The 13,531-nt window shown below is 40.6% G+C and overlaps 1 protein-coding gene across 2 annotated transcripts in view; it reads left to right on the top strand.

Moving 5' to 3' along the window:
• LOC126162480 (ATP-binding cassette sub-family C member 4-like) overlaps positions 1 to 13,531 on the top strand; it is a 203,846-nt gene that overhangs the window by 36,836 nt on the left and 153,479 nt on the right. For both annotated transcript variants that reach the window (XM_049919023.1, XM_049919022.1), the window contains exons 5-6: positions 2,314 to 2,518; positions 12,082 to 12,307. In XM_049919023.1, coding sequence (XP_049774980.1) covers positions 2,314 to 2,518; positions 12,082 to 12,307 — 431 coding nt within the window. The remainder of the gene's footprint in view (positions 1 to 2,313; positions 2,519 to 12,081; positions 12,308 to 13,531) is intronic.

Here is a 13,531-nt window from a genome sequence, read left to right as displayed (position 1 = left end):
CAATTCCAAAAGGTCATGTTTTGTAGTGGTAGAGACCAAATGGAGTATGTATCAACATAAATCGCTGTGTGCATTAATCCAAAGGGATTTGCAAACATTCCTGGCAAAGGTACACATAACCAGCTAATTCTAACACCAGTTTTCCCGGCTTGTGGACAGAATGTGAGTCAACAACAGACTGAGCACTAGTCGTCGCTTTGAAATTTCTGCAGATTCGTTGTGAACCGTTGGGATTCGTTACATCTACGATCCGTATTATCCATCGACTACTGGTCACTGCTTCTACTAGTATAAACTCATTCTGATGAAGACTACTATGTTCCTGGTTTATTTTATTTTCTAACACAAAAGAAATGTCATGTGCTTTGCAAAATTTCGCCACCATATTCAGCTGCAGCGTAAAGTGTCTCCCGTAACGTATGATGCGTTATAATTTTCTAACAGCTGTTTCAACTTACGATTTAGAATTTCATTTACAACTTTATTCACTTTCTCGTGAGAAGTGAAAAAGAAGCTTCAGTTATAGTAAATTGAATTTCCAACTAGGAATGTAGCGTGTTTCGTAAATTGTTTGTGTGTGGCTTCTGTTGAAAAATTGCCCTTTTACTGGTATCTCATGACGGCTGTAACTGAAAAGCGAACTTTTAAAGTCTGTTAACTTTGGCGATCCTAATTTTCGGTAGGCACGTAGATTAATGATTGAAACTGACGATCAAACTGTGTTTTTATCTTTATGTGGCCTCTTTTTTAGCTGTGCCTCCCAAGGAAAGTCTCCGGGTAAACGTATATTTTCACCCCCATTGTCTCCCCCCATACTACTTGTGTTCCCGTTCTTATCGCCCTTTATTTATGTCTCTTTACATCTTTTTTCGTGCCTGTAATGTCCCTCGGCTGAAGAGGAGCGGATTGTCCCGCTGCCAGCCCTCCCCTGCTCATATGGGGCCGGGGAATGAAATTACAATAAAGGAAAAGAAACTCCTTCAACGTTGCTTTACTTCTGTCTAGAGAATCTTTTTCTTCCCCCAGAGTGTGTGTTCATCATATGGGTCAAATTGTTTCCTCAGTAAGAAGGATTTTTTTTTCTGTTGGTTCTTGAACATTGTGAATATTGCTTACGTTTCTTCTGTTAGTTTTTACAGACTTACAATCTATTATGAAAAATGTTTATAGCACTTTACGTCCTCGATGTTTTCACAAGCTTCCTCTAAACCTATAAACACGTAAAAAGGATTTAAGAATAAAATTTGGATTGTACAAACCCGAATCTACTATAGAGAACTGTTTTAGCACTTAGATATTCCCAAAAGAGCCTTATAATGACTTTACTCACAAATGGTGTTCTTCAGTAGCTACTGACCACAATTCGGAAACAAATCCAGATTTAATTATCTGAAATGATTACTCTAGATGCTCTTTATCCTTACCATATCGCTGAGTCAAGCGAAATGTGTGGTTATGACATCTGTCTTACTCATAATTCAGTTAAAGATCGTTATGGCAATAAAAATCGTCGAAGGCTATTTATTGGCACTTCATGCAAGGTTAATTGGCGCAGGTAGCTCATAGACATTACGAAAATTGAAAAAAAATATTTAATAGTTGTTGAAACTAAAAGGCTGAGAAAGCCTTATCATACGAAATTTCTGGCTGGGGAGATACTGAAGAAACTTTTTTTAGCATTCGTTAACGTTTGCAATACTGTGTTCTCTTATGGATAACGTACCATGTGCTTCTTAGCGTCTTCAAGATGCTCCATCTGTCAAATACCGATAAGCATGTCCCTTCGTAGTTGCAAATGATCACTGCCTTCTGAATTACTGATTACTTGTGCTCTGTGCCTTTGTGTGATGATTCCTCGACAAAGTGTAGAAGGCGATTACGCTCTAGCACGTTAGTCAATATCCACTGGCACACATTATGCCACAGAATAGTAGACAGGTGACAACGACAGCAACTTGTGTGCATTTACTGTTCTTTAAAAGTACCAATTAATGTTTGAGTCTTCACTATGTGACGATGAAATGTTGATGATAACAGGGAGTGGAAACGAGAGACTGACAGATGAAATGTCTGTGAGTTGCGTAACGTTAATCTAGAATTAATAGAAATATACTTATGTCTGTGATGGTACCATATAAATGGCCTTTATGTGCAAACTCCATCAATGAGAAAATACGTTATTTATTTTTTACCATTTGAGCTATTACACATTTTAATCAATAATATTCAAACGAAACTAAACCAAGGGTTAAGCCAACTATCTACTTTCTTGCTGTTTTAGCTTCATACATTTGCTTTCTTTCCTTGTTACAGAGTAGCTCAGCCAATTCTGTTGGGCTTGACTATACAGTATTTCAACCCAGACAGTAATATTACGGAACAGGAAGCATACATTTATGGCAGCCTTATGGTGCTAATCAACTTCCTCAAGCTATTCTGGCATCATCACCACACAATGTTGACCACTTACGTTGGCATGAGAATCAGAGTTGCCTGTTGTGCTCTGATTTACAGGAAGGTGAGTTTTCTCGGAGCAATTTTCACAAATAAATGTCGTGTATCTGCAGTTTTTGGTGTCACTTTCTTTTCATTATAACACTGACATTTACTAAGAAAGTATCAGTGATACCACTCTGTAAAACATGCAGTGGTATAAAAAAAGAAGCTGTGTTCCCTTCATCCACTATTCTCTAAATGTAACACTCATAAAATGAAAACCTTTCTTTTTATCTTATCATGGGTTTAGAAGATGTGTCATAGCTAGACAAGAATACGAGTACAATAGTCATTGTGAATGTACAGACGTAAGTAAAAAAAACTGAGATTTTTCTCGATACTGTAGAACAGTAATTTGTGATGATAGTTGACACTGATCTCATAATCACAACACAACAAATAACATTTTAGATTTTGAAGATGTTTTCAGCCGGCCGGAGTGGCCGAGCGGTTCTAGGCGCTACAGTCTGGAACCGCACGACCGCTACGGTCGTAGGTTCAAGTCCTGACTAGGGCATGGATGTATGTGATGTCGTTAGGTTAGTTAGGTTTAAGTAGTTCTAAGTTCTAGGGGACTGATGACCTCAGAAGTTAAGTCCCATAGTGCTCAGAGCCATTTGAACCATTTTTTTTATGTTTTCATAAATGGTAGTTAACATTCATACTATCAAGTGTCACTCCATCGATATTTCAGGTTCAGTTACACTAATGAGTTTCAATATTTACACAAACTGTTTTATGTCATAATAAGATCTTGTAAATAATCAGCTTTATACGACAATAATTGTTGTTTATACATGATATGCACAATATATTTTCAACAAGGCAATACTCAGATTTTTGTACCAAATGGAATTCTTGAGAAGGATCCGTCAGATCCATTTAATATATTTGTGTCACTAAGTTGTACTGTTTCTGGGTTTTGGATACCTCTAGCTTCCAGTATGAGATGGAAGTCAACATAGGAAAAGACGTGCGATCTTCTTCCAGTCTTCTTTCTCCTGTGTCCTAAGCCTGTACTTTGATTCTGCAAGTTGGTTTGAATGTGCGAGACGACTGTGTTTTCTCGTTGGCGAAGGGAATTGCATCTCGCCGTTGTGAGGCTGTGCGTCGATATCTGATGCTGATGGGTAACTTTCATGAAACCATAAGGGAGGCATCTGTAACCAACAGAATCGGGTGACATTCGTCCAAAACTTGTCTTTTGACTCAATTGACATTACTCACCAGTCGACCAAAAATTTGTAAATAGTTAGACCTATCAATATTCAATAGAGTGCTCCATGGAGCTTCGGCTATGTGTAACTGAAATGCGGTAGGAAACAAAGTTCGAGTGTAACAAATCTGGAATGTTGTGACAGACAAATTTGACTGCAAGGTAATAGTCTGAAGCCAGTGAATGTAACTACGAATCATCAGTCATGGACTGGCGATTTGTAGCATGCACTGTGGTCTAGGTCGTCAGCTTAATCAGAGAACTGATACGTGTAATCTCATTACCTTAATTTCCTTGGACCTCAGGGCCAGTTACGACAACTTTAATTTCGGAAAAATGTACAATTATGGTCATGATACAGTTGTTTAGGCACACGTACTTTAGAATCTAACAAGTGACTGAAATATGGCCAATAATGGTCATACATTCATAAAAATTAGCTATGTGCCATTATTCTTTAATTATACGTTCTCCATATTTTTGATCGTAGTTATTATTTTCCATAATTAATATAAATGCAATTAATACTGCTTTGCCAACTCATAACTGAAGTATCACTTTCAGCCTAACCCAGCCTTCGGGATACGCTACAAATCACTATGCCATCACAATTAAGACATCGTATTCAAATTTGCTGGCTTCGATAAGTGCAACGAAATTGTAGTCGCAGTAACTTCATCCTTCATTTTTAATCAGAAATAAGTCACAAAATCAAAGAAATTCATTCCTGGGAGGAACACAATGTTATATGTACGTAACTTGGAAATTGGAGAACTTATTTGTATTAAGTTAATAAGAAAATCCCTTCATTTGTCGCAAATGTGAAGATGAAAACAGCTATCAACATTTAATGAGACACGAACGTACTTCCTTCCACTCCGGAACCTGAGGCTCCTAACTGCAAGACCACAGTGAATACATGCAACTGTTAATAATATTATCTTTTATGTTAAAATCTGCTGGAGGCTTTTAGTGCAAATGTGTGATTAACTGACATTTAATTATAAATACTTGTACCAGGATGGCGTATTTTTGATAAATATTCCATTTTCCCCTGTCTTGAAACTCCATACTGCTATGCTACACAGTTAATAATACAAAAAAAAGAAAACAATACAATGATAGCAATATGGCGTCTCCCAAGTATTTCGAATGGCTTGGTCCCATCGAGTGACACATCATTCTGATGTCACTTTTGATTAAGCCAAGCATGTCGCGGACCACAGCCTCCCAACGGCACGACGCACCTGGCTGAAGAGAATCTTGTAGTATGTTTAGGCAGTCTTCAAAACTTAGGTCTTCAGACAGAAGGGCAGATAGGTTTACCATCAAATAGACGCTTTCGCACGAGAGTTTGCACAGGATTTGGTATCAGGCAGCAGTGGTCTTTAACTTAGCACTCTCCACTCTCTGGCTTCTGAAGCGGGCAAGTCCAGGGCGATGAAATCGAAGGACACTCTCGTTTCTTGGTAAGTGAAATCATGTCACATGTAGACACTTCGAGATGTGGGTACAGGCACGGGAATGGTCTTGGTATGGTTTATTTTTGGTGAGCTTTCAGGCTTAGAATGTTAGGAGAAAATTTATACCATTTTTTTAGGGTATACTTTCATGTGTGCACGAGAACTTCCGATTTTTATATGAGTAGTGATGTATCTATAGATCGTTTGGTTACCACATGAAGTGGTAAGACAAATTAGATATTTTATCAAGTTTTTGCTCTCTCAGTGCTATAGATTCATTCAAGGAGTCTATTTGTGCTTAAGCAGTTTTGGAATTCTAAATTTTCCTATGGTTAGAGGACTTTGTAATTGGGTCTTTATTTCAGCGATTTTTTGGGGGATACTGCAGTAGTACTAATGTCTTCCTTCCTTAGTCTTTCGACGTGCTTATCTATTGTGATTTTCCATTAAGATGTGATTTTTGTGGGTTAATAGTGGGGTTTCGTACTTCACATGTTTGTCAGTGTTCTACCACGAGTTCAGTACATTATGTTGAGATGCCTATTTGTGTTCACCATTATATTGTGCTAAATTTTCTTCGCGAAATGAATACGTAGTCCTGTAGTTAAATTTTTCTGTTTTTATGATTTTAGATTTAATGTCTTTCGTGATTTTCTCACATTATTGTTTCTGTTCACTGGCATGCTTATCAGATTATGCTGGAATCGATTGCTCTCTTTTTTTCATGTATAACAAGTAGGCCTACCTATACTTATATTATTATTTTATTAATTTGTATTTTTCTTAGTTTAACGAAATGTTTCGGTTTCTCTACGTGCTCATTGTGATGACTTGCTTTTCTGCACAATCTCCAGTCGTTTCAGTAGATGCGGTGATGTGGTAGCTTCTCTCTTGCTAAATCTATTTTTGTATGAGTGTTTGAGTGATTGCCTCCGTATTTAATCGTGTACCTTATGAATCCACAAGTTTCCTCCAAACCTCACATTACGATCCAATGATCCCAATTTGAGATAAACGGGAGTACGTTTCTAGTAATTGTATATTTATGGCTTAAAGTTATTACGAGTGCAGATTATTGTCTCATTTAGAATACTGATTGCCTCATGTCGATTTTGATTTCTGTTGGAAATGAAAATAAATTTAATTCATCAAATCTTAAATAAACCCTTCGTAAACAACACTTTGCAAGCCACGTCCCATCCTGACTGCTTCAGATTCTATCAATGCGAAAGGTACTTGGCCTACATTTAAATAGAGAATTTTGCGATTTCGTTGCCTAAATTAAATTTGAATAGTGATAAAGGTCGAGTTGTGGCCAAAGACAGTGAATTTCTCAACCCAGCAGTCACAGTATATGTTACAAAGCTCAGAAACGAATTCAGTTAAATGAGAATAAGCAAACTGCACGTTTCACTAGAGTACAGAGATTAGGGTAAATGAAATTCTACAACCAGTGCTAATTAGTTACTGTTCAACGGGAATTTCAGGTCGTCTCATAGTGCTTTGCAACGTTTCGTATTTAAAATTTACGTGCAGACGATATGTTACATATTAAATTTTACAATATAGAAAACTCATAATATCTGTGGCAAACCACGTATTTTGTTTACCGAAACTTAAAGCAACAACTGAACGACTATTTCTGAGACTAATTCGCACAGAGAAGAAATTCTTAACCTTATGCCCACGTAACGCATGTCGTGTCAAATCAGTGGTCTCACTATTCCAGGTAAGTAGGTCAGTAACGCATGAAAGTGACGAGAAATATCTCTTGAAGTCAGAACAGTCTGTAGAACTGTTTTTATTATACGTTATTTTCATGGAAAACATCCCTACGATGTGTAGAGTTCATTGACAGCATTCTCATGATTCGGAAACTCCATCCAGGTAGCCATTGCATTCCTGGTTCAGCCTAGTCGTTGTAAAATATTATATGTTGCCTCATTTCACACAAAACCAACGAGAGTCAATAATTGTTAAATTTGGTGCCTGCTTTCCGCACTCCGATGCGTGATTGTGTATACCAAGCTCGCCTACGAAACATTCTGCAGGATCCCTAAGGCCAACTGCCCAACTGTCACGCGCCAAATCTGCAGGCTGCAAGCCGATCCCTTTTCTCAGATGATGAGGAGTCATCGTTCTACCTGTGAACTCCGGTCCAGCAGAGATGAGTGATGACAAGGTTCGATGCGTAGGAAGTGTGTTTGTGTCTTTACCCTTATAGTAGCGAGGCTGTGAAGTCAGAGAACTGTAGCGAAATGCAGAAAAATCTGCAGATGATCAACTATTGCTGCAGTCAGTGCCATTGATCCTAAACGTATATGCCATACTTTGTGCCATACTTCGTATAGATACCCAGAGAGATCCATTACTGTTCTGTTACACTATTGGCAATAAATTACTGGAAACAATAAAACCGATTTTAGGGAAAGTATTTAGCTATCTGAGATGAGTTGCAAGAATCTTAGGGATATTTAATTCGTGAACGAAAGAAGTGGCTTAAAAAATAATTTTTCGACGAATTATTAAGTTTCGCTCGTTAGACTGGGACACTTACCAGGTTAGATTAATAGTAGAGTTGAAGATGACGCAATGAAGTGTGTCGCTTTTCGCCACGGGCCCTTTAAGTAAGCTCAAGACTGTTACAGAGATCCTCAACAAATTTCAGCGTCAGCCGCTACAATTGAGACGCTTGGCGTCTGTCTTTGAGTTCAAACGAGGCAGAATGATTATTGACAAATGATTACTTAGACGATCAGATTCTTGACTATGCAGTTTTACCAAGGCACAGAATATCCACCATCTTCTTCATGCGTCAGAAATATATGGTGCAATTTCCTGGTTAAATTCTGGACCTGTGTGCTTCCACGGTTCTAAGCCGTTGTGCAGGTTTAGTGTTCAAACACGCCATGTACTTTTCCTTTTATTGTCCAGAGATAACAGATGCCTCCGACTGTAATGGTCACGTGTACACAGTCCACAGAATTCTGAGCAACAAGATGTGGTGTGAAACTTCCAGGCAGATTAAAACTGTGTGTCGGACTGAGAATCTAACTCGAGACCTTTGCCTTTCGCGGGCAAGTGCTCTACCATATGAGCTACCTAAGCATGACTCACGACCCGTCCTCTCAGCTTCAATTCTGCCAGTATATCTTCTCCTACGTTCCAAACTTCACAGAAGCTCTTCTGTGAACCTGCAGAACTAACAGTCCTGAAAGAAAGGAGTGCTAGTTCTGCATGTCCGCAGAAGGGCTCCTGTGAAGTTTGGAACGTAGGAGAAGAGGTACTGGCAGAATTGAAGCTGAAAGGACGGGCCGTGAATCGTGTTTGGGTAGCTCATATGGTACAGCACTTGCCCGCGAAAGGCAAAAGTTCCGAGTTCGAGTCTCGGGTCCGCCACACCGTTTTAATCTGCCAGAAAGCTTCATATCAGCGCAGAGTGAAAATCTCATTCTGGAAACATCCCCCAGGCTGTGGCTATGCCATGTCTCCGCAATTTGCTTTCTTCCAGCAGTGCTAGTTCTGAATTTTCTGGGCTTGCGCTCATTCTTTAACGACCTAGTCATCCACTGGATGTTAAGCCCTAATGCTTCTTCTGTCTCATCGTTCACATCAAGTAGAATGTCTCGGGCGCGTCTGAATACGTGGGTGGGGGGGGGGGGGGGGGAATTAGTGTTTAACGTCCGACGACAACGGGGCTATAGAGACGGAACTCAAGCTCGGTTTAAAGAAGGATGGGGAAGGAAATCGGCAGTGCCCTTTCAACTGAACTATCCCGGCAATTGCCCGAAGCGATTTAAGGAAATCACGGAGTACCTAAATCAGGACTGTCGGACGCGGGTTTGAACCATCGTCCTCAAAAATGCGGGTATATTGTGCTAACCACTGCACCATCTCGCCCGATCTGAATATTTGATTCTGACTCGTTCATATTAGATCGATTCGAACAGTAGCTGCTAATTTGCGGAAGTTTAACAGCCTAGTTCGAACTAATCAGCATTCCATATTTGATTATCGCACCACTGATTCGAAAAATGTGTAAGCTTTCTTCAAAAAAGGCAAGGAAATGTGTGCTTCTATAGCTTGTACGTCTCTATGAAACGACGCCCACCGAACATCTCAGGGGTACGGTTGAAGGCCAGCTTTATTCACAAGACCTACAAAAATCACTCTTGTTGCTTTGTGATGTACAAATATTTTGAAGAGACGTTCGTCATATGTCTGAGTCATTTTTGATTCCATGGCACTCATTCCAGCACTCATTGCTTCACACAGTGCTGTCTCTCAGAAATCATGTGTAACTTGTGGTCAGGAAAAAACAGTAAAAATTGTAAGAGGTAGTGGTAGACATGATTTTAAATAAAATATTCTATACATGTCCTACTTTTATTGGGTAAAGAGATTCATGGTTAAAATGTAACGCAAACAAATGCACACAGAACACGTTAAGCGAACGCAAATGATTAAGTTCAAAAATTTAATTTTCTTAAATTCTATGCCTAGCTTCAATACCGTTCCTACGGACTCATTTGTCGGGGAAAGTATGGTTTAGCTGATGTACCATCCGATTACTAAAACTTTTAGGGGCTCCGCCATGCTTCAGGAACATGCCCAGTCTTGTAATCAAAGTAACCTCTCCTCAGGGAAGCCTACAAAACGGGGCATGCGGTGTCATAACAGGCCCAATGCAGTGATTGTCTACCATTTCAACCCGCATGTTAGCAGTGAACAGTTGCTGTAAATATGTCTCCACAAAGGCACGTGGCTTTTCTTCGGACCGACGATATAAGTTACGCGGACCAGTGACACCGTTAGTACTGAAAGTGGCTTCATCAGTAAACAGTGTTAGTGGGACCAGTCTGTCATGTGCCATTAGCCAACGACGTAGTTCCAATAATCTTCCTTCATCTCCTTCTCTAAAATATTGACTCCACTGTAAATAATCTTAATAGAGGTCATTTATGCGTAATGAGCGACATATGGTTGTGTGTTGAACAGCGATAGGTGTAGAATTTCTGTGTGTGCTTGTTAAAGGACTACATTCTACCAACTGTCTCCTAGTTCATCCACACTCCGTTCACTTACGCGTTCAGATGAGGTATGAGGGCTGGCCACTGCACCAGCGTCATGCGGTCTGATGAAAACACGAGTAAACGGTCATGAATCTGTCACTCTGCCGTTAGGAAATCGTCTGTGGTATTCTCTACAAGCAGCAGGAGCGTCTCCATTACAAAACCCGCGTATATATACCACATCAGCATACTCAACAATTTGAAATACGTGCGTCGTGCTTAATCAGTATCTTAGAACTGGCGAATAATCCACAATCAAAGTTACAATTAAAAAATTCAACTACACAAACTCAAGCGCAATTTCGCAAGTTGAATTTTAAAAAATAAGGCAGTCGATGCATAAACCAATAGCAACTAGAGTACTAAAGCACGAAATAAAAATTTATCTCTTTAACCAGTTGTATCTCGATCAGTAACAATAATTCGACACATAAGGAAAGCTTTATTTGAGAACTACTATCTCCTAATAGTTTACTACTCCTCCTGAAACATGCTGTGTTTTTGTATTCCTGATCATTTATATATTGTCCTGTATCTCGTGTGTATTTAAAGAACCGTTTCGGTGGTACATTTCGTCCGTTGGGCTGCAGCTTTAACAAACTCTGGTGTGTTTTGTTCTTTGTCGTACTGTACTCGTGGTCTACTGGATGGCTCTGAATGTTTGGCATTTATCTAGCTGTAATCTGTGGAAATACCGGTGTGAGGCCTTCAACTGATCTGCTTCAGTCTGGGTCTTCTGAGTGGCAGATCACTCCCTGAAACTCAAACGCTTAATAAAACTTACACGACAAATCTGAGTAAAGCAATTAATGGAAGTGGGTAGCCTTAGAATTGACTTCCAGGTACAGGTATCCCTTAGCTTACTGTTAACTAACTTCATGAAGGCTGTTTCATAATTACGAGTCAGACGCTTGGCACCCGTAAATTCCCGTATTTATTACAATTCTTCATAAGCACAAATTTATAATGGACATTACAACAAAAATATCGAAAAATGAGACATGAAACTATGTAATAATACGGTTTGCAAAGATAATTTAACAGGGTAAAGGGGTTCATGCAAATCACCTTCCCGATGTATTAATACTGTACAACATAACCGCGAAATGAAACTGGTGATTACACGATCGTGCCAGAAAGAGAACATGCAACTTGCCTGTTCGTCTACAGTCGAGACGATATAACAACATCCCTAATAGGGGCACTGTCGCCAGCTTCCAGTTGCGAAGCGCAAACTGCTGCTGGCGAGACAATAGTCTTTTATAGAGTGCACAGTGCATTTTGAGTTACCCAAACGACTGATACTATGATATCCAAGTGTTGTATTAAGGTCTGTGATAATCTGTTGGTACCACAACGATAGCCTCATTTCCAGTGGCGGATGTCTTTCATTAACTACGGCACTCGTGTATGTTAGGAACTGTATATACAGTATATTTAGAGCCCATAAACAAAACAGCGACCCGCACTGCATGTTGACAAACTAAGGTCGTTGTTTATCCACTTCGTTCGAAAGTAACATACTGCGAATATGAAAAATACTTTATGCTGCAGTTTTTATCTGGATTTGTGTTTCTTCACGTACTCTATGATTCGGTGACAGATCGTACTCTCTTGGTGTTTGGGCAGGCGGCAACTGCAGTTACGCCTGCATCTGTGATTTCTGAAGTACAGTAATACTCGTCAGTGCAATTGCAATAAATGAAAAAATAAAAATAATGTTTGACAGCTGTAAGTGGAAATGACCACGTTTAACACGCACATGAGCCTGTCCGTGCGTCGGACGTCGAACCCTGTATTAAACAGTACCCAGTACTTTGGAACGTTTCCTCAGATACTGCGCATCAACAAGCAGTCCATGGACGTGACGGCGACCGGGCAAGTGATCAACCTGCTGTCCAACGACGTGGCGCGCTTCGACCAGGCGTCGCTGCACGCCAACTGGCTGTGGTTCAGCTCGCTGCAGCTGGCGCTCGTCACCTACTGCCTCTACTGCTACGTCTCCTGGGCCGCCTACGCCGGCATCGTCTACATCGTCCTCATGACAGTACCACCACAGAGTAAGGCGCAACCACGTTATTACGCACCAGTGAGACAGCAGCTGCACTAAAAGCTAGAAACTGTCTGGTAGTGATCGAGGCTGATCATCCAGAGCACTTTTGTACCAGCTGTGTTACAAGGTCCCTTTCCGCTGGCAGGTAATCTAGTGCGCTCAGCCAAACATGTCTACCGTCAGGAACCAAACACAATGCAGTATAACATTTCCGAAAATTGTTTGGGCTCTCGTGGCCACTTGTTGACAAGTTGCCTATTGCCTTCTTACTCGTGCTGTTCCACCGACGTCTCTTTGATGATTTTTCTGATCTTTCGTCAGCACTAGCAGATGCAGCTGTCGAAGCTTTAGCCTCCATTTCTATAATATACTGGAGTCGAGGTCGCAGCCGCAGATGATATATAACTGGCATGCCAACATCCCAGGGCTTTTCCATGGCCATTACCGCTACAGTTTTCCTCTTGCTATTTGCAACGGACGTTCGCTGCAGAACGGGAATTCAGGATCCCTTCACCTTCAGGCTTTCTTTTTTCTTACTGAACTAATTGTCACGTTTGTGTATGTCTATAGTTACCCTGAAGAAGCAAGTACGATAACGCTTCTCTATAGCAAGAACTTGCGTGCCGGCGAATTTTACTCTGTGGTCAGCATCAGACAGCGTGTCCTCTACCAAAATGGTTCAAATGGCTCTGCGCACTATGGGACTTAACATCTGAGGTCATCAGTCCCCTAGACTTAGAACTACTTAAACCTAACTAACCAAAGAACATCACACACATCCATGACCGAGGCAGGATTCGAACCTGCGACCGTAGCATCAGCGCGGTTCCGGACTGAAGCGCCTAGAACCGCTCGGTCACAACGGCCGGCCGTGCTCCACCGCGGCCGATTTCTTCACCTGCCCCAACCTGTAATGTCGCTTATGTTCTGTGGTTCTGGTGTTGATCTTTCATACAGTCATTCCAACAAACACTTTTCCGCATCTCCATAGCGTGCGGTATATTCCCGACATTACAAGTGGGTCTCTTTTTTCCTTTGTCGATCTGAGGCATCCTTCATAAACAATCATTACGCCGTGTTTGGACAGTATACGGCCGGTTCTGTCCGTCACTCTGGGTATGTATGGCAGAAAGGCCGTAGCCCAGATTTCTTTTTCCAGTGTGACATTTCTTATGTTAATGGCGGGCCGGTACCTGCAAAAAATGTCAAATCACCATACGAACCAGAAAAT

Source organism: Schistocerca cancellata, chromosome 2 (assembly GCF_023864275.1).
Source record: "Schistocerca cancellata isolate TAMUIC-IGC-003103 chromosome 2, iqSchCanc2.1, whole genome shotgun sequence".
Lineage (NCBI taxonomy): Eukaryota > Metazoa > Arthropoda > Insecta > Orthoptera > Acrididae > Schistocerca > Schistocerca cancellata.
Note: the sequence above shows the minus strand (reverse complement) of the source record. Positions and strands in the feature narration are given on the sequence as shown.